The 22,089-nt window shown below is 41.8% G+C and overlaps 1 protein-coding gene across 1 annotated transcript in view; it reads right to left on the bottom strand.

Moving 5' to 3' along the window:
• Nucleotides 1–22,089, bottom strand: part of LOC108441960 — a 126,246-nt gene that overhangs the window by 38,880 nt on the left and 65,277 nt on the right. Inside the window, exons 5-13 of the mRNA XM_037533385.1 lie at nucleotides 19,356–19,487; nucleotides 18,771–18,890; nucleotides 15,678–15,716; nucleotides 14,681–14,746; nucleotides 14,371–14,430; nucleotides 12,253–12,309; nucleotides 11,954–12,053; nucleotides 10,831–11,400; nucleotides 9,750–9,907 (exon numbers count right to left, since the gene is read on the bottom strand). Coding sequence (XP_037389282.1) covers nucleotides 9,750–9,907; nucleotides 10,831–11,400; nucleotides 11,954–12,053; nucleotides 12,253–12,309; nucleotides 14,371–14,430; nucleotides 14,681–14,746; nucleotides 15,678–15,716; nucleotides 18,771–18,890; nucleotides 19,356–19,487 — 1,302 coding nt within the window. The remainder of the gene's footprint in view (nucleotides 1–9,749; nucleotides 9,908–10,830; nucleotides 11,401–11,953; nucleotides 12,054–12,252; nucleotides 12,310–14,370; nucleotides 14,431–14,680; nucleotides 14,747–15,677; nucleotides 15,717–18,770; nucleotides 18,891–19,355; nucleotides 19,488–22,089) is intronic.

Below are 22,089 nucleotides of genomic sequence, written 5' to 3'. Positions count from 1 at the left end.
CAAAAGAATGTCGCATAGTTAGAAACAATGGAAGCAGCGTGAATTGTGTCTGTGTTTCTGTCCATTTTTAGAGATGACCGCAGGGGCGGCTGGTATTGATTGAGGAGGCCTCCCTCTTGTTCAAAGAAAAAAGCCTCAAAATAAGGCTTCGTTTTTGGAATCCACATTTAATTTGCCATTAATCAATGGCTAGAAGCTGATTCTTTGAGACTGCTGTGGACTCAACAACAGCATCGCCTCCAAATGTTGGTAAGAAATACACTCACCAGCCACTTTATTAGGTACACTAGTAAAAGGTTGGACCCCCTTTTGCCTTCAGAACTGCTTTAATTTTTCATGCCATACTTTCAACAAGGTGTTGGAAACGTTCCTCAGAGATTTTGGTTGGTTACTTAAGTTCCTGTTGCCTTTCTATCATCTGGAACCAGTCTGCCCATTCTCCTCTGACCTCTCACATCAACAAGGCATTTTCGTCCACACAACTGACCGCTCTCTGGATATTTCCTCTTTTTCGGACCGTTCTCTGTAAACCCTAGAGATGGTTGTGTGTGAAAATCCCAGCAGATCAGCAGTTTCTGAAATACTCAGACCAGCCCGTCTGGCACCAACAACCACGCCACGTTCAAAGCCCCTTAAATCCCCTTTCTTCCCCGTTCTGATGCTCGGTCTGCACTTCAGCAAGTTGTCTTGACCACCTCTACATGCCTAAATGCATTGAGTTGCAGCCCTGTGATTGGCTGATTAGCTATTTGGGTTAACAAGCAATTGAACAAGCAAATGTACCTAATAAAGTGGCCGGTGAGTGTATAAGAATTTGCTGAGGCTGGGCTGATTTAAATTTACCCTAAGCGACTGAGTCACTCAGCCAATCTGTAATTCCACATCAAACACACTGTGATGTATGGAACACACTGTAGATTCATTGTTGGCTAAAGTCTTTAAGCCCACGACGTCCAGCTCTGCCCTCCGGCAGTCTGCAGGCAGTGCGAGCTGGGACGGCAAGGTCCAGTTCTGAAATTGATTGGCTAAGATGTTCAAAGCTGCTGTAAAATAACGTTGTTTACACTGCGATTCAGATACAGTCATTCAGGTACAGGTACATTCTCTCATATTTACCCGATTTACACCACTAACAAACTAATGCTAATTTCTATTAATAATGAGATTTGCTTTATTATGTTAGCACCAACGGTGGTGTTATAGCAGCAGTACAAGGACATATGGAGCTTTTGACTGTGCTCAATGGACACTCAGATAAGATGTACACCGGTCAGGCATAACATCATGACCTCCTCCTCGTTTCTACGCTCACTGTCCATCTTATCAGCTCCACTTACTGTATAGCTGCACTTTGTAGTTCTACAGTTACAGACTGTAGTCCATCTGTTTCTCTGATACTCTGTTACCCTGTTCTTCAGTGGTCAGGACCCCCATGGACCCTCACAGAGCAGGTACTATTTGGGTGGTGGGTCATTCTCAGCACTGCAGTAACACTGATGTGGTGGTGGTGTGTTAGTGTGTGTGGTGCTGGTACAAGTGGATCAGACACAGCAGTGCTGCTGGAGTTTTTAAACACTGTGTCCACTCACTGTCCACTCTATTAGACACTCCTACCTCGTCGGTCCACCTTGTAGGTGTAAAGTCAGAGACGACAGCTCATCTGCTGCTGCACAGTTTGTGTTGGTCGTCCTCTAGTCCTTCATCAGTGGTCACAGGACGCTGGTCACAGGACGCTGTTGGCTGGATAATTTTGGTTGGTGGACTTTTCTCAGTCCAGCAGAGACACTGAGGTGTTTATATACTCCAGCAGCACTGCTGTGTCTGATCCACACAGACCAGCGCAACACACACCACCACCACGTCAGTGTTACTGCAGGGCTGAGAAGGATCCACCACCCAAACAGTACCTGCTCTGTGAGGGTCCATGGGGGTCCTGACCACTGAAGAACAGGGTAACAGAGTATCAGAGAAACAGATGGACTACAGTCTGTAACTGTAGAACTACAGAGTGCAGCTATACAGTAAGTGGAGCTGATAAAGTGGACAATGAGTGTAGAAACAAGGAGATGGTCAGAATGTCAGGCCTGATCTGTGTGTGTATTTTCACTTTGTACGTTTCTGTTTTACAGAGTCTTCAGTAATGATTTCAACTTCAAACATTAACTTGAAACATACAAACTATATTGCTAAAAGTATTCGCTCATCTGGCTTCACACTCATCTGACTTGAGTGAGATCCCATTCTTAATCCATAGGGTTTAATATGATGTTGTACTGTTCTCCTGGCAACCGCCAAACCCAGACTCATCCATCAGATTTCCAGATGGAGAAGCGTGATTGGTCACTCCAGAGAACACGTCTCCACTGCTCTAGAGTCCAGTGGCGGCGCTTTACACCACTGCATTCAAAGCTTTGCATTGCGCTTGGTGATGTAAGGCTTGGATGCAGCTGCTCGGCCATGGAAACCCATTCCATGAAGCTCTCTACACTGTTCTTGAGCTGATATGAAGGCCACATGAAGTTTGGAGGCCTGTAGCGATTGACTGTGCAGAGTTGGTGACCTCTGTGCACTATGCACCTCAGCATCCGCTGACCCCGCCCTGTCATTTTACTTGGTCTACCACTTCGTGGCTGAGTTGCTGTCATTCCCAATCACTTCCACTGTTTGTAGAAGCAGTCTGCAGGCCTAGGTGCTTGGTTTTATACACATGTGGCCATGGAAGTGATGGGAACACCTGAATTCAGTGAATCGGATGGGTGAGTTACTCAGTTTGGTCAAAAATGGGAAAACACTACACTTTGGGGGTTCGGCTGAAGGAGAAAAAGACCAAAATTTTGTCTGGGGGGGAAAAAAATAAGAACAAAATGACCACAACAAAGTGTCAAAATCTAACAATCAACACTAATGAAAATGAGAAACAGTGATTAAGGCCCAATCCCATTTCACCCCTCACCCCTACCACTCAGCCCTACCCCTACCCTAGGGGTAGGGTGTCCTGATTCTTATTGGGATAGAAGGGTAGTGCGAAGTGTTAGGGCTACATGGCCCTCCAGACATATGAGACACTACAATGCATGAGCTACTATTAGGTGTTATTATTATGAGCAGCCGTCACTGCATAACAGCACATCATACAGTGCTAGAAACCATATAAGCAAGTCTAATTTAGCGTACTTAACAACTTAACAAGGTCGAAGGCAAATGTATGATCATTCATGCTTGACTGGCTTATAAGCTCCCGTTACTTGTTACATGAGCAGATCAACAACAGGTGGTGCAAGATTTTTTCATCAAGCTATCGCTTTAACACTCACAGCAGCTCAGCCTAACACAACGTGACTGGAGAGAATATGTTGCCAGGTTACATGTCTCACCCAGCTCAGAGATACTTCTATTGTTCCCGTGTTTTTCTTCGGCTCTCAAGATCAGCATCTCTGAGCTGTGTTTACAGAAGGGGAGCTCAGCTGTACAGGGTGGAGAGAAGCGCTCATGCGGCGCATCAAATTCACAGAGTACAAACCACTTTATACAGCAGGGCATCAGTCTGATGTTCCTGCTGATGGATTGTTGTTTTCTGCCCAGTATCCAGAATCAAGGATGACTCCGAAAACTTTAAAGTGCTTTAGATAGCTCTGCTCTGCTATTCAGTGTTGATTAGCACGTGTAGGCCCCTCAATGACATGCTCACTGTAAAGCCTTGTGATTTTGTTGAATTGTTTCTCACTGGTAGCTCTAAGGAACACGCAGAGGAGTTTTCTGGACAGGCCAGATTTTCAGCTTTCAATGTATACCACATTTTTGTGGTAGATATTTAATTATCATGTGAATTTGATGAATAGTTTTTGCTGTGTGTATGTAGCCTTACTGTAATGTCAAACAGATTCAGGCGCTCGCAGATGTAAAAACAAGAAGAGGCTTTAATGATAGTAATGCAGTCCAAGGCCGTCATCAAAAACACAGGGTTTTACATGCACTCAATAATCCGATCATAATCAGATTTCTGTGGTTATCCGATTATCCAAATGGTCATGTAAACAGCACACTCTGATTTCTTAGATCAGACTGAGGTCTAGAAGCCCGATTAATAAATCTGATAAAGAGGCTGGATTTTAGCTCAGTAATCAGATTTCTCAGCGCTGTGAACTCTTACTCTGATTTCTTAGATCAGACTGAGGTCTAGAAGCCCGATTAATAAATCTGATAAAGAGGCTGGATTTTAGCTCAGTAATCAGATTTCTCAGTGCTGTGAACTCTTACTCTGATTTCTTAGACCAGACTGAGGTCTAGAAACCCGATTAATAAATCTGATAAAGAGGCTGGATTTTAGCTCAGTAATCAGATTTCTCAGTGCTGTGAACTCTTACTCTGATTTCTTAGACCAGACTGAGGTCTAGAAACCCGATTAATAAATCTGATAAAGAGGCTGGATTTTAGCTCAGTAATCAGATTTCTCAGCGCTGTGAACTCTTACTCTGATTTCTTAGATCAGACTGAGGTCTAGAAACCCGATTAATAAATCTGATAAAGAGGCTGGATTTTAGCTCAGTAATCAGATTTCTCAACGCTGTGAACTCTTACTCTGATTTCTTAGATCAGACTGAGGTCTAGAAACCCGATTAATAAATCTGATAAAGAGGCTGGATTTTAGCTCAGTAATCAGATTTCTCAGCACTGTGAACTCTTACTCTGATTTCTGAGATCAGACTGAGGTCTAGAAACCCGATTAATAAATCTGATAAAGAGGCTGGATTTTAGCTCAGTAATCAGATTTCTCAGTGCCGTGAACTCTTACTCTGATTTCTTAGATCAGACTGAGGTCTAGAAACCTGATTAATAAATCTGATAAAGAGGCTGGATTTTAGCTCAGTAATCAGATTTCTCAGTGCTGTGAACTCTTACTCTGATTTCTTAGATCAGACTGAGGTCTAGAAACCTGATTAATAAATCTGATAAAGAGGCTGGATTTTAGCTCAGTAATCAGATTTCTCAGTGCCGTGAACTCTTACTCTGATTTCTTAGATCAGACTGAGGTCTAGAAACCTGATTAATAAATCTGATAAAGAGGCTGGATTTTAGCTCAGTAATCAGATTTCTCAGTGCTGTGAACTCTTACTCTGATTTCTTAGATCAGACTGAGGTCTAGAAACCCAATTAATAAATCTGATAAAGAGGCTGGATTTCAGCCCAATAATCAGATTTCTCAGTGCTGTGAACTCTTACTCTGATTTCTTAGATCAGACTGAGGTCTAGAAACCTGATTAATAAATCTGATAAAGAGGCTGGATTTTAGCTCAGTAATCAGATTTCTCAGTGCCGTGAACTCTTACTCTGATTTCTTAGATCCGACTGAGGTCTAGAAACCTGATTAATAAATCTGATAAAGAGGCTGGATTTTAGCTCAGTAATCAGATTTCTCAGTGCCGTGAACTCTTACTCTGATTTCTTAGAGCAGACTGAGGTCTAGAAACCTGATTAATAAATCTGATAAAGAGGCTGGATTTTAGCTCAGTAATCAGATTTCTCAGTGCCGTGAACTCTTACTCTGATTTCTTAGATCAGACTGAGGTCTAGAAACCTGATTAATAAATCTGATAAAGAGGCTGGATTTTAGCTCAGTAATCAGATTTCTCAGTGCTGTGAACTCTTACTCTGATTTCTTAGATCAGACTGAGGTCTAGAAACCCGATTAATAAATCTGATAAAGAGGCTGGATTTTAGCTCAGTAATCAGATTTCTCAGTGCTGTGAACTCTTACTCTGATTTCTTAGATCAGACTGAGGTCTAGAAACCCGATTAATAAATCTGATAAAGAGGCTGGATTTTAGCTCAGTAATCAGATTTCTCAGTGCTGTGAACTCTTACTCTGATTTCTTAGATCAGACTGAGGTCTAGAAACCCGATTAATAAATCTGATAAAGAGGCTGGATTTCAGCTCAGTAATCAGATTTCTCAGTGCTGTGAACTCTTACTCTGATTTCTTAGATCAGACTGAGGTCTAGAAACCCGATTAATAAATCTGATAAAGAGGCTGGATTTTAGCTCAGTAATCAGATTTCTCAGTGCTGTGAACTCTTACTCTGATTTCTTAGAGCAGACTGAGGTCTAGAAACCTGATTAATAAATCTGATAAAGAGGCTGGATTTTAGCTCAGTAATCAGATTTCTCAGTGCTGTGAACTCTTACTCTGATTTCTTAGATCAGACTGAGGTCTAGAAACCCGATTAATAAATCTGATAAAGAGGCTGGATTTCAGCTCAGTAATCAGATTTCTCAGTGCTGTGAACTCTTACTCTGATTTCTTAGATCAGACTGAGGTCTAGAAACCCGATTAATAAATCTGATAAAGAGGCTGGATTTTAGCTCAGTAATCAGATTTCTCAGTGCTGTGAACTCTTACTCTGATTTCTTAGATCAGACTGAGGTCTAGAAACCCGATTAATAAATCTGATAAAGAGGCTGGATTTTAGCTCAGTAATCAGATTTCTCAGTGCTGTGAACTCTTACTCTGATTTCTTAGATCAGACTGAGGTCTAGAAACCTGATTAATAAATCTGATAAAGAGGCTGGATTTTAGCTCAGTAATCAGATTTCTCAGTGCTGTGGACTCGGTTTAAACAATATAGTACAAAATGTAAAATAAAATATCAAATGTTAATAAAAATCAAAGTTAATCCTGAGAGTCCAACTAAAAAAACAAAAGAGGCACAGAAGTCTGTTCTCTACAGGACGTATTATTTCCACTAATAAATAAATAAACATCATCTCATTTGACAGGGGATGCCCAAACTTTTGCATATAACTGTACAGTCCAGTAAAGTTACGATAAGAACTCTTAGCATGAAAAATCAGAGAGCGTGCTCAGAGTGATGTCTGATCTTGTAAACTCTGCAATGGCTCAATCCCATTTCACCCCTCGCCCCTACCACTGAGCCCTCAGCCACTGTTTTCTGTGTTCTCATCTAGGGGTAGGCTGTCCCAATTTTAGTTGAGATAGAGGGGTGGGGTGAAGTGTTAGAGCTACACGACCCTCCAAATGGAGGTTTTTTAGAGGAGTGTTATGAGAAAAAAACAAAAACCGGCAAGATGGACCACGAGAGACCAAAGAAACCTGCGAACGTGAGAATTTTCTCCCTTAAAAAAATGACGACAACCACTGTTTTATCTTAGTTTAATGTTGTTTCAGTGGATTATGGGCATTTTCTTCATAACAAGCAGCAAAAATCGCTAATAGCATGCTAATGTCTCGGTAGCGAGCTAGCTATCTTTCCCGTTCCACCTTAAATAGTCCAGCAGTTCTGACGCCTGAAGCACCAGAATGTAACTGCTACTCCATTTAAGGTGGATCAGGAAAATTTGAACAAGAAGCTGGCAAATGTCTGACTTCAGCTTCATGTCACTGAAGAATTAGGGGGGGTGATAATCACTCGATAAGACACTCGAAAACAAGGGTAGGGGTAAAAAGAAGAAATGGGATTGAGCCATTGGCTGTGTTGTGGAAGCTTTTCGTGTGAGGCTCTGAGTTGGGTTTGTTTTTACTCCTTTATATCTTGTCAAGCTGCCTTTGAGAACCAGAAACCAGAATGCACACATCACTAACAATTAGCTAGAACAACACTGTAGCAGATGTGGGGTGATGTTGTGAGACAGAGAGGAGACGTACCAGAGCTGGGGTTCTCTAATCGTCTGGCTGAGAGGGAGCCGGGGGGTGTGCTGATGTCTCAAAGCTGCTGGGGGTTTGGGAGCTGGACTCCTGTGAGGAGGAGAAGAGCGGAGAGCACTGATAAGTGTCAGCAAAAAACCAAACCATACAATTTCATAGATTACATAAAATTACAGTTGGGACATGAGATGGGACACTACTGTTACATATTCGCCTGATTTTAGCCACAAAGAACAAAAGTAAACGATCCTTTAAGCCTACAGACTTAAAGTTAATTAAGTGATACTTTTTTTAATCCCACAAATGGGGAAATTCCACGTCTGCATTTAACCCATCCGTGAAGTGAAACACCACACACACACTAGGGGACAGTGGGCACACTTGCCCGGAGCAGTGGGCAGCCCTATCCACGGCACCCGGGGAGCAGTTGGGGGTTAGGTGTCTTGCTCAAGGACACCTCAGTCATGGACTGTCGGCTCTGGGGATCGAACCAGCAACCTTCCAGTCACAGGGCCAGTTCCCTAACCTCCAGCCCACGACTGCCCCAAAGCGGTCTTAGAAGCGCCTTTTCCACAGGATATGATGATGTTTTCACTGACATGCGGATTCACTGGATCAGTATAACCTGATGTTATTTCTACTGCTCGTTTTACAGAAGGTAAAAGGTGCCAGACGCTTTACTGAAGCGGGAGAGTTCAGCCCATTAAAATGACTGACATGGTGCATTCGGATGAGACTAAATTCATTGAGAAATGCAGGCAATAATAACATCACCCGCCTCCTCATGAACACTCAAAGAACCCTTGGCATGACTAAAGGGTTCATTGCATCATGGGTTCTTCAGACTGATGGAGAATGTGCTGTAGATGGTTCTACACAGCACCTTTTTAAAAAGCGTTCTCTATAGCACCAAAAAGGGTTCTGCTATTGTTAAGATGTCAAGCTTGTACCAATAGAAGAACCCTTTTTGAAAAGGTGCTGTATAGAACCATCATTTTGAAGTCTGTACAACCAATGTTACACCTGTTCAGTTGCTTGTTAACACAAATAGCTAATCGGCCAATCACATGGATGCAACTCAATGCATTTAGGCATGTAGAGGTGGTCAAGACAACTTGCTGAAATGCAGACCGAGCATCAGAACGGGGAAAAAAGGAGATTTAAGGGGCTTTGAACGTGGCGTGGTTGTTGGTGCCAGACGGGCTGGTCTGAATATTTCAGAAACTGCTGATCTGCTGGGATTTTCACGCACAACCATCTCTAGGGTTTACAGAGAACGGTCCGAAAAAGAGGAAATATCCAGTGATCGGTCAGTTGTGTGGATGAAAATGCCTTGTTGATGTGAGAGGTCAGAGGAGAATGGGCAGACTGGTTCCAGATGATAGAAAGACAACAGGAACTCAAATAACCAACCAAAATCTCTGAGGAACGTTTCCAACACCTTGTTGAAAGTGTGCCATTTACTGAGCTGCATCCTCAGCTATGTTACCATCCTGTTCCACCTTACATACACACATAAATCAAAATGTGCATTCCATGTGGTATGCACATTTTGCAGCAAATAAAAAGCAAATAAAAAAGTACTTTTAATAACAGAAAATCTCACTGACGAGAGTTTTCAGTTCAGGCATTCAGCCAACCTTGTTTCCAAACTCCCAAAGAAGCTCAGCACTGACAATTACCATCAACAGAGGATTCAGGCTGCAGCAAGTACCATGCTGTTCAATGAATAAACCAAAAGCTTGGTCCAGCAGTGGTCCTTGGGAAACCCAACATACCACATATTGAGAGGCCAGAGATTAGTTTGAAATTTTAGCAATATTGTGCTTCAAATCAGAACAATCACATAATCAATCTCCAGCACAAACTATAGAAAGGGCACAGAAAAGCTGCAATCACCATCAAAAGACCACTCGAGCGACCACTTTCTGAACAACAGAAAGAGTAACCTCATGTTTAATTCAGATTCTAAACAATGTACTGAGCATAGAGAATGAGAACAGATGCTTCACTGTGCAAACAGCAAAGAAGTTAAGAGGACGCACAACAAATTCAAACAAAAATGTGTCAAGAAAGCTCCAACAATTACCGCTTCCTCTGTCACATCACGGCTGCTGCTCTCTGCTGCTCCCAAGGGAGGTGCCTCTTCAAGATGGCCATCGCTGGCCTCTGTTTCCACAGGAGAAGGCTCTTTTGGAGGGTCAGAGGGGAGCGTTGGGATACCCTGCTGGGGAGCAGGTGTAGCAGCTGTAGGAGGAAATGATTTCAATCACTATAATTGATCGATGATGGCCGCAGCATCCAATTATAGTCCTTAATACAAGATTTGTAGCTTTGACTTCTAATGAGTTTGAAATTTTAAGGTCCTGGGAAACTATGGAGCAACTCATCAGCTTCAGAGCCATTAATTCACTGAACTATAAAAATAAACATAAATTACAGTCATGATCCTGACAGCAAAGCTGAGACAGTATTTCCTCTATATAACACAGGTAACACCAAAAACTACTTGTATTTTTTGCTGATTTTGGTGTGGTACTCTTCTTGGGACACTTGGCAGCTCTAGGAGCTACACTGATAGTTTGTGATGAAAGAGACAAAATGCAAATTCCAACAGTTTCTCTCCTCTTTTGAAATTAGAAAGACACAATTTCCACAACATAACAGGTTGTTTTTTGTTTTAGTTTTCTCCCGAATTTAGTCACTCCCCCAATCACTCAACACGCCACCAGTGCTAGGAGGGTGAAAGGTAGCTCAGGCTTCCTGCAAGCCATGTGAAGTGCCACTACATTTTTACGAACTGCCCTTAATACGTCATTGGACAACTGAACGCATTGGAGGAGAACACTAAACGCCAGTTCTGTTACGTCAGCTAACAGATGCCTGCACTACCTAGCATCATGCTGGGTGATGGGGGGAGAGGGAGGTTCATCCAACCCACCTAGAGAGAGCGAGGCCAAACATGCTTTCTTTGACTCCCGGCATCACCGGGGATAGGACTCACAATCTCCTCATGATAGAGCGAACGTTTAAGTGGTTGCACCGCTTGGAAGTCCTATAATCAGTTATTTGACCAAATATCTCTAAGTTCAGCTCACTGAATCAGCCAATAAGAAGCAGTTTTGCCTGACCCTGATTACAACCTTGTCTACCTTGTGTGTCTCACTCACGAGAGTCTGTCGTGGAAGGTGACGTAGATGATCCCGGGGTCAAGCTCAGCTGTGAGAGGTCAAGCTCGCCACAGCAGACCTCTACTTCCTGCATCCCACAAGGTGGTGTGGCTCCTTCTGACTGTGCTTGCGGACCGCTGGTGGCTGCAGACTGTGCCTCTGAGTCCTGTGCCTCCTCCTGGACATTCTCATTTAGTGTGTCCCTGAAGGCACCCCGCTGCAGTAGGGGGTCAACTGTGTGCTGAGGGCTGGTGATGGCTGAAGATGGTGCAGACGGCTCACAGGAGTGAGGCCGCATGGCTGCTATGGGAACCAGGCCCTGGAGCACAGCAGCAGGCAAGGGGTGCCCCCCCATACCAACCGTCTGAGCTGGAACAAAAGCCCATTGCTGTTGGCCTGTGGCCGGGGAGTGGAAAAGGTTGGCCTGGCCCCAGATTAACGGCTGGCCACCGGGAAGTACCTGGGCCACCTGTAGTGGAGCCTGGACCCCAAACGCCAGAGGAGTGCCTGGAGCTGTAAATGACTGCTGAGCCCACTGAGCAGCCTGCACAGCACCCATCGTCATGTAGCCTGTGAGAGGGAGGGAACAGACAACATGGAGACAAGCGACATAATAAAGGGAAGACAGGACAGCGAGGGGACAGATGATACAGGAAAAAGACAAATGGAACAAACAGGTATAGATAGAACAGATATGAGAGGTGGGACAGAGAGTAGACAGGCAGGATGAAAGTCAAGACAGACAAGACACAGAAGGGACATAAGGAACAAAGATCAGACAGACAGACAGGCAGGACGAACAAAGGACAGATGGGACAGAGATAAAACAAATGGAAAAGAGATGTTACAGGTGGGACAGAGTGGATAAATAACACAAAGCAGGGATTGATGAGGAAAGAGGGGGACAAATAGGACAGAAAGGGGACAGGACAGAGGAAAAATGAGAAAGAAAGGACAGAGCTCAAACTCTGGAAAAGTGCAAGAGCTCAGGCGATTAGCCCTAAAAGGAGGCCAGATTGGACCTTTGGGGGCAAAACAACATTTATCAAAGCAATTTATCAAAGAATCTATAAAACTAGTAATTATCTGTCATACAAAATCATAGTGTAGTTATTTGTGTTACCTGAAGGCACAGCAGGGGGGCTGAAGTGAGTGAAGAGTTCAGGGGGGTGCTGCCGCCTCCGTCGCCCAGGGTCCAGGGTATTAGCAGGAGATGCAGGCATCTGGAAAGGAAACCTGCATTATGGCGAGCCAGCCAGGAGTTGCGAAATGCATGTTTTCTTTTTAAGAAAGTTTATGATGAAAGTTGGCTAAGTAACCACATGGGAGGGGAAAGTAACTATTCAACATCTATGTTTATACTCAAGCTGCCTCTTTAAGTGCAAGACAGAACCAGCAAGGATTGATTTGAGATTCACTTACTGATAGGATGTCTGGAGGAGTAGCCATGTCTCCAAACAGGTCAAACTGATTGATGTTCTGTAAGAAGTCCAAGATGTTGACAAATGAGAGAAAAGCATAAAAAAGCAAAAGAACAAGGAGGGAAGAATCAGATTTAGATCATGGTCAGGCATTTTCTCTCACACATGACTGAGATCAAGTCCACCAATGAATATATTTAGCTTTGATTATCATTGATATCTTAGACAGGATTTGAGATAACTGGTTGTGCACTTCATTGATGGAGTGATCCGATGTAGTGTTCGGTCAACAAATGGCATGGTCATTTCTCGATCTACGACATCTTATGATTCAGGAGACAGCACGGCATTAATACTGAGCTACAATGGTTGACCACTAGGGTGAAAAGTACACTAGTCCAGGAGCTCTCAAGTAGGTCCTTAGTGACCTCCAGCCAATCCCTATTTTACTTGTATTCCAGCACCAACAGGTACAGATACAAGGCTGTAGGACAGGCCTGAACAGGACTATGTGATCTGGCTGGTGGTCCCAGAGGATTGGACTGGGGTCTTCTGTACTAGTGATATGGAGTTACTGTATGACGTCTATAAGTGAAGGGAAGTGGATGTCTCACGCGCTAACACCAAACACCACAGGACAACACCACACAAAAAAGCGCAAACATATAGAACATGGGTTTACACACATAGATACTCACAAGCAAACAAAGTAAGAAAAGTAAGGGCAACATAAGAAGAAAAAATAAAAGAAAGAAAGAAAAACAATGATCACTATGTAAAGGAAAACTGTTTTCGCCCTTTCATGATCACACCAGAGAGTGCAAATTAGGCCTGTATAGATCCAGTCCCGGAGGGCCACAGTCCGGCCGTTCACATCCCTGCTTGAATACACCTGAGTCACCCTTAAAGGGTCAGGAGTCAGGTATGCTGGAGCAGGGAACACATGAGCTCTTGAATGAGGAGGACCTTCAGGACTGGAGTCCCCAGCCCTGGGTTAGGCAGTAGCGATGTTGGATCAGAGTTTTGCGCGAGTGAAGGAAAGTAGGGGAGGGTGTGAGTGTGACGTGCGTCTGGGAGCTCCAGGCACTCAAAAAGCTCCAACTGAATGAACAGACAAGCAATAACACTTTGTGGAATGGAGGGAGAGCAACAGAATATCATGGAGTCATTCAAGTGAGACAGCAAGGCTCTTTTTTGGCTCAGTAAGCTGAACTCTGAAGATTTGATGACTTTGCACTACATGCTTTTTTTGGTCTGCAATGCTAATTCAGTGTAAAAGTGAACAGTTTGGAAATTTCAGAATGTCCTACTGCTACATCTGACAGAAGACTGTATTTGAGAATCTTTTGATACAGTGTTTTTGCAGGCAGATGTTCGCTCATCAGAAATGTTGAAAGCTTAGAGCATTGAAACCCATAAGCCTCACCTAATGGCATGCAGTTGAACCACACAGAAGAATCCCAAGAACAAACCTCTCGTGAAAGCTCTCAAATGATGAAATGAATAAAATGAAATAAATGGCCAGTCAAATGTCAGCCCATCCATCCAGTCCTCAGTTTGGAGCAGGGGTGTCCAGTCTTATCCACAAAGGGCCGGAGCGGTTACACGGTTTCACTCCATCAAAGCAAGAGGTCACCTGATGAAATGTTTGAAGACTGAGACCAGCTGATTAGACAAGTGGAGTCAGGAGTGCTTCAGCTTGTTTGGAGTGAAAACCTGTAGCCACACCAGCCCTTTGTGGACAAAATTGGTCACCCCTGGTTTAGAGTTTTCCCTTCTCCAACACTCCTGAGGAACTCCTGGTGGTTTCATAGTTAAACTGGTGAGGTAAATCAGGTGTGTTGATCAGAGAACACCATAACCTATAGACTGGAGATCTCCATCTGACTTGTGAAGCAATACTCAATAACTCTCTTTATGCAGCTCTGAGAACTAGACAGACGTTTAGTAAATGGTCCAATGATGATAGACTCCCAAAATGAGAAATGAGGTCCTCCACAACTTCTCCAGCTGGCTGGCTTTTTGGGGCCTGGCTAAAGACTCACAGAGAGGTTTGTTGGAGGGGGATTAGGGGTAGGCGGGTTGGGTTGGTGAGTGATCAGCACACAGAAGCACCTACAGTCATAAAATGGCGTTTTGGAACATCATAGATCCCTTCTTTCTGCTGACTCGTTGGGACCTAAAAGTCGTAACAGGTCATTAACACAAAGCTTCAACTTCACTAAATATATATATAAAACGTATAACGGTTGCTCAGTTATATAGTTTGCCAGCACTGATTTCCAAAATGTATTATTCTTGTTAACTATTACAGAAACAATATTTACAGCTGCCAGAAAAATTTTAATCAGTCAGTTATAGGCCTCCACTAAACCACTATAGCTTCAAACAGGGGTTGGGCAGGGAAGGGGCGGGGCTTGGCAGAGTACCTGGTAAACGCTTTCCTCTGATAGGGGGCCACGGAGAGGCTCGTGTCCAGCTTCAAACACAATGTACTATGGCAGCGACGTGGCAGGAGGAGGTGGAAAAGAGAGAGAGAGACAGTGGGCGGGGCCACACAGGCAGCTGGTCAGACAAGGTTCAACACTGGGCACATGCTAACATGCTAACATGCTGACAGGCTAGCAAATGATTAACCTTAGTTCTGCCACAATTAAAAGCTCTGTCCCCAAAAGCACGAAACAGGGAGCCTGCACTTTAATGAAGGATATAAAGGCAACTAGGAAAATGTTAGCAGTGCCTCACACATTTACAATACTTACATTAAGCCTGTTGATAAAAAAAAGCCCTTCAAAAAATCAACAATATCTAGTAAAGCAATGGAAAACGGGCAGTTACAGAGCGGCGATGTAAACTGTCTATTAATTTTGTCCAGCTACTTCTACAGGGGTCCCTCTATAGGGGTTGGCTAATGTAACGCTGTGCATGTTTAAAAGAGGTTAAGGTTGTCTGTATTCAGTTTGAGCAAAAGAGCACTGGGGTTCGAAGGGTAAGGAGTGCATCGGCTGGTGCTGTATATGACTTTCAGTAAAACGTGTACACAGAAAAAACAAAACATGGCTGCACATCGATACACCGTCAATGAAAGAAGTTGAATGGTTAAAGAAAATTCAACTACTGTGGCCGTCTACTGCAAACAGATTAAGTATACTGGAATGGTGGAGTTAAATGAATTATTAATCAAAGCAGAACATGGAAACCGCTTAAAAACGAGGGAATCCAAGTCCAGTCCTGGTAGACTACAGCACGAAATGGTTTCCCCAGCTTTCACCTCGCTGTAGCACGGCCGAGGTCAATAAAGTATATGAGAGCAGAGACGATGTTGAGCTGTAGAGTGCTGCGGTCTCAGAACTGCAGTTGGGTACCTCTGGTTCATAACGTACAGTTAATGTTTGGCTGTGTAGCAAAGGTCTGAACTCTGCTTACCTGATATACAGGGTCATCAGTGTCATCTTCGAGAATTGTCTGTGACGGATACGGAGATAGTGAGGTGGATTTTTGAGAATAGGCATAAAAATAGAGGTAAGTGAACCGAGAGAGATGAAAATGTCATGAACATAGACAAATTGAATATCACAGAAAAACACATTTCCTTGTTTCATCTCACCAAAAAAGTTTGATGCACTATGTAAACATTGTTGTAGTTTAAAATCATATTGCTCACTCCCCATTGAAACACTGAAATTATCAGGGTTATGATGTCACAAGACAGGAAAACTGTCACATAAAAATGAATGAACATCTGTTACAACTGGAAAATACAAGTGGAAAATAGTAAAAAAGACCACCACTCACACTTCCCCACCCAACCCACAAAAAAATATATATGAATAATAATAATAATAATTTGGAATTTTTATTTGCATTGTATCTAATTTTTCTTTATCTTTTGGAAGAAGCTCCACATAGGACTCTTAGGCCTACCCCACTCCTGCTGCACTAGGTGGACGAAAAGCAGCAACCATAAAGGTGGAACCATAGTTTTTAATGACATTTTAATAAAGTGTTTAAAACATTAGCAACCACCTGAAATACCATAACAAACATGTAGCAAACCCCTAAGAACCACCTGGAATACTGTAAAAAGACATGTAGCAAAACCCTCGTAACCACCTGGAATACCATAAAAAACATGTAGCAAACCCCTAAGAACCACCTGGAAAACTGTCAAAAGACATGTAGCAAAACCCTCGTTACCACCTGGAATACAATAACAATCATGTAGCAAAACCCTAGCGACCACCTGGAATGCTATAAAACAACGCATAGAAAAATGCTAGGAACCACCTGGAATACCATAACAACCATGTAGCAAAACCCTAGGAAACATTCATAAATCATAAAATGTTCATAAAGCAGACGCATTTTACATGATATGTCATTTTACTGAGAGACATTTTTTCAAAATGGAGGCTCTCATTTTTTATTTTTTTTTTAAGCTCCTCATTTCTGGGCAGACACAATAAAAATGACCTCGCTCTACCCCTTTGGTCTTTGAGTGCTTTGACACTTGGCACACCACCACACTAAAACTCAGTCGAATGATTGTTTCTAAGCATATTTAAGAGTAATTTACTGTCCATGTAGTAAAATAACAACTAATGCTCCAGAAACAACAGATCTATTATATCTACATGTCTATATTTGTATACGTATGTGTATATAATAACCTACAATCATATTACTGCATATCTCACTTTATGTATATATGTATATTATATACTATATATTCAATATGTACATTCCTGTGTATAAACTTAATACACAGATATATAGATACATATAACACTGCATATATAACACTGTATATTTATATTGTATGTTTCATATTTTATATTACATATTTCACATTTCACTTGTACACACATGTATATAACAGTTATATTTATGCACTGGTCACTGTTACCACCGCACTTTATGTAAATAATGTTATATACTGCACTTCTGGTTAGATGCTAACTACATTTCATTGGCCCTGTACTTGTACTCTGCACAATGACAATAAAGTTGAATCTAATCTAATCTAATCTAATTAAAAAGTTGAAATTATAAGTGAAACCTGAGTGTCAACCTAACGACCAAAGGGACAAAGTGAGGTCATTTTTATTGTGGCTGTCCAGAAATGAGGCATTTTACTCTAAATATTACACTTTTTCAAATTAAAAAAGTAGCTCAATAAAATGACACAGTGGTTCATATTAATATCATGCAAAACGTATACTTATCAACTTTATCATTTTTTAAATATGTAATATCAGTTTAATCATATCAATAATATAATGTTAATTTAAACATATATTAAAATGTTATGAAGTGTTTATGAAGGATGTTATAAATGTGTTATGAAGCCACCCTTCAAGTAATGTGTAACCAAAACTTCACTAAGTGACAAAAAGTTTTCAATTTCAATTTCAAATTTCAGATTACCAGCTGAGTAGAGTGTAAATGAGCTTTAGCCTTATGCTTATTGGCAATTTTCCATGATGCTTTCTATGTGCTATGGCTGAGCTCTGTATTGTCTGTTGTTCTGAAGAGTGTTTGTCATCCAGTATGCTTTAGCCTTTAGATGGCTGCAGTAGTTCTTCTATGTCTTCTTCACTGGACTAAACAGATGAGAAACTCTACATGGCCCTCTGTTTTGGGTATAGAGAAATTTCATGCTTCTTCAATAAGAGAATGTTTACTGTTAGAACAAAGTAAATTTCTATTCAAAACCCCTAATTCACTGTTTATATTGTAGAATGCAGACTTAAAAAGATTCTTCAAGGGTTCTTTAGTAAAGGCAATAGTTCTATTTAGACCCACAAGTTCTATATAGAATCATTTGCATGCTTACATGGTTCTTTGCATCGTGAAGTAGTTCCTCAGAATGATTGAGAATGTGTTGTATATAGTTCTATAAAGAACCGCATTGAAATGGATCTATATAGCATCAAAAGGGATTGCAATGTTAAGATTGTAACAACAGAAGAGCCCTTTTTGGTGCCATATCGAACGCTTTTCAAAAAGGTTGTAAAGAAGAAAACATCTACTGCACATTCTCCATCAATCTGAAGAACCCCTTCATGATGCAAAGAACACTTTAATTATGCAAAAGGCTTCTTAGTGTGTTCATGGTTTTATATAGAATCATTTTCTTTATAAAAGAACCCCTGAAGAGCCATCTTTAAGTGTGCCCTTAGATTTTCCATCACTACTCGAAAATGACACATTCATATCGCTGCTCTCAGATCAAAACCATGTAATTCCAAAATGGTGACTTTACAGGAGAAGGAAAAACATCCTTTACTTTTAATGTAAGTCAATGGAATCAGACATTTTTCCAGGTCATTTTTGGGCTGTTTCTTTTACTCTGTTCATCTTGAAATTTACAAAAAATGTAAAGGACAACAGACCCATCCAAATTATTCAAAAACTGAAAAATCACTTAAAAATGGATATACGGGGTTTTGTTATGACGGCAGCGATGTGCAATATCAAGTTCACACATTTGATTTCTCTACAGATGTATTTCTGTACCTGGTACACAGCCTGTTCACAGTGCTTCTCTTTCTGAGCTTTCTTCTCCACTTCCTCCCTCTGCTTTATGTCGTAGATGAGTGTAAAGAGGTCACGCAGCTCCAGGATCAGAGGCTCCGCCTGCCAGGAGACACAGGAAGTAGAGCAAGGATCAAAACTGGAAAATTCTTTCATATCTTTCAAAAATCCAGCCATTCTGATGCAAGAACAGACAATGTTACTAGTGCAGTGCGACCATCAATATATTATATAGTTCAGAATATTAATAGGCTTCCCTTTTAGAATAGATACCATAACAAACATGTAGCAAAACCCTAAGAACCACCTGGAATACTGCAAAAAAAAAAAAAAAACATATAGCAAAGCATGGAGATCATGAGCTTGATCCCTGGTGATACTACAGCCATCCGTTGCCAAGAGTCCATATAAACACAACTGGCCTCACTCTCTGTGAGTGGGCAGGATGGGGGCCCATCTCCCCCCATGAAAACTGGCAGTGGAACTGGATATGACTAACCTGGGGAGAAAATGGGTAAAAAATGGAATATGGTAAAGTGAAGAAAGAGCACGGTTCTGAATAATCACCGAATGGCCTGTCTTGATGGCCACAAACTTGTGGTTGCCCTCTTTTCCACAGACGTAGCCGAAGGCACGGTGGTCTCTGGTGTCTTTGGCGATGTAGGAGATTTCATGCACGGAATGGTGGTGCTGTAACACCTGTGGATCAGAAACACCCATTAAAACAAACTCCACAGCAAGGTTCCCAGCATTAAATTAGTTCAGATGAGTCTCTTTGACAAACTTCAGTGAGGTATGTTATGCTGTAGAACATTGAGAATGGAGTTATAATACTTAACATCCACTATTCCACATCATTTTTATATAGCCACCATAGCCGCCACCTAGCGAATCTCTAAAAACCACCTGGATTACCATTACGATCATATAACAAAACCTTAGCAACCACTTGGAATACGGTAACAACCATGTACCCTAAAAAACCCTAGCAACCACATGTAACACCTTAACAATCAAGTAGCAAAATCTCAGCAATCACTTGGAATACTGTAACAACCATGTAGCAAATCACTAGCAACCTGGAATACCATAAAAGCCATGTAGCAAAACCTAGCAACCACCTGGAATACTGTAACAGACATGTAGCAAAACCTAGCAACCATCTGGAACACCATCATAACCATGCAGCAAAACCTAGCAACCACCTCGAATACTGTAATAACCATGTAGCAAACCCCAAGCAACCACCTGGAATACCGTAACAACCATGTAACAAAACCGTAGTAACCACCTCAAATATCATAAACAACTATGTAGCAAAACCCAAGCAACCACCTGGAATAATGGAACAACCATGTAGCAAAATCCTAGTAACCACCTCAAATATCATAACAACTATGTTGCAAAACCCAAGCAACCACCTGGAATACCGTAACAACCATGTAGCAAAATTCTAGTAACCACCTCAAATATCATAACAACTATGTAGCAAAACCCAAGCAACCACCTGGAATAATGGAACAACCATGTAGCAAAATCCTAGTAACCACCTCAAATATCATAACAACTATGTAGCAAAACCCAAGCAACCACCTGGAATACTGTAATAACCATGTAGCAAAAACCCAAGCAACCACCTGGAATACCGTAACAACCATGTAGCAAAATCCTAGTAACCACCTCAAATATCATAACAACTATGTAGCAAAACCCAAGCAACCACCTGGAATAATGGAACAACCATGTAGCAAAATCCTAGTAACCACCTCCAATATCATAACAACTATGTAGCAAAACCCAAGCAACCACCTGGAATACTGTAATAGCCATGTAGCAAAACCCAAGCAACCACCTGGAATACCGTAACAACCATGTAGCAAAATCCTAGTAACCACCTCAAATATCATAACAACTATGTAGCAAAACCCAAGCAACCTCCTGGAATAATGGAACAACCATGTAGCAAAATCCTAGCAATCATCAGAATATCAAACACATTCTGGGAACCACCAGGGATAGCATATCAACCATCTAGAAACCCCCTGTCAATACCAGGGAACTGCTTAAACTCCACAGTCACTCTGCATTTTCATCATGACATGCACTTTTCTAGTTATAGTATATTATTTATCATTTAACCTCTTTATCTTTACCTGTAGTCTACGGGTTACTACTGGATAAAATAACAATCATCACCAAGACAACTGATTCTAAACTGAAGGTCTCATACAGTCGCTCAGCACTAGCAGGCATGAAACTGCAAGCCGTGTTCTGCAGTGGATAACTATGAAACAATCTGCAGCTGAATGAGAAAAAGCTTCTCATATAATTGTGACAAAATAAGAAACATAAATCTGTGTTCAGAGTCGATGGCGAAGCTCTGAGCTAATCCTCAGCATCTGAACTGTTCTGCGTTCTGCTCTGCCTATTGTTGGGAACGTAGAATAGCTTCTGTGATCATGAGAAACGCAGAAAGGCTACATTAGCTGTTTCAGGGCAGTTTCAGATAAACCTATGTGCAGAGGCTTCAGGGGCAGATTAGCTCTTCTCACATACTAAGAAAGAACACTGCAGTGTGTGAATCACTTGAGCCTGTGGCTTAATTTAGTCCAAAAATAAGATTAAACCCTATCTGGGAAAGTAGTCTATTGGGTTTAGTGGCACAACAAGCATTAGGTGGTGGAAACCTTGGGTTGTTATACACACAGCTCTGTATCTTGGGCTTCTTTCAAGCAATGGGGTTATACTAACAGGCCAAATGAGGGAGGCCTGCAGGGCTGCAGGGTCTCAGGTCCCCTGGACAATGAGAACGGCTGTTGTGTCCTTGTACAGCAGGCTTAACCCCAGCTGCCACAGTGGTGAAAACCCCTGTCACGTGATCAAAAAGATCTGTTGGAATTCAAAGGATTTCGAACTGCATTTATGGTTTAGGGTTAGGTATGTTTTTATGTTTATCTTGTTATGTTTCATTATAAATGGTGTTCACTGATATTTACTTGAATGCAGACTTTTTATGGTGTCATGGTTTTTACGGTTACTCACAGTGTGTGTGATCTGATGGTTAATTAAATTAAATGACTATTGACACACAGATATAATTGCATTTGTATCTCTTACCGTCTCTTAGCTACAGTTCAATAAATCAGGGGTTTTCGGCGTATTTAAGCCGTGACCTCCTACCCTGAAATACCATTGGAGCAGCGTTCTTCACATTTTGACAGGCAAAGGATGAAGAGTTCATAGTGCTGGTAGATTTTATACATGCTACATTGCTAATTATTGATTTCATAGCACAGGGTGG

The sequence above is a fragment of the Pygocentrus nattereri genome, chromosome 2 (genome assembly GCF_015220715.1).
Source record: "Pygocentrus nattereri isolate fPygNat1 chromosome 2, fPygNat1.pri, whole genome shotgun sequence".
Lineage (NCBI taxonomy): Eukaryota > Metazoa > Chordata > Actinopteri > Characiformes > Serrasalmidae > Pygocentrus > Pygocentrus nattereri.
The sequence above is the reverse complement of the archived record's forward strand: the minus strand, read 5'-3'. Positions and strand labels throughout refer to the sequence as shown.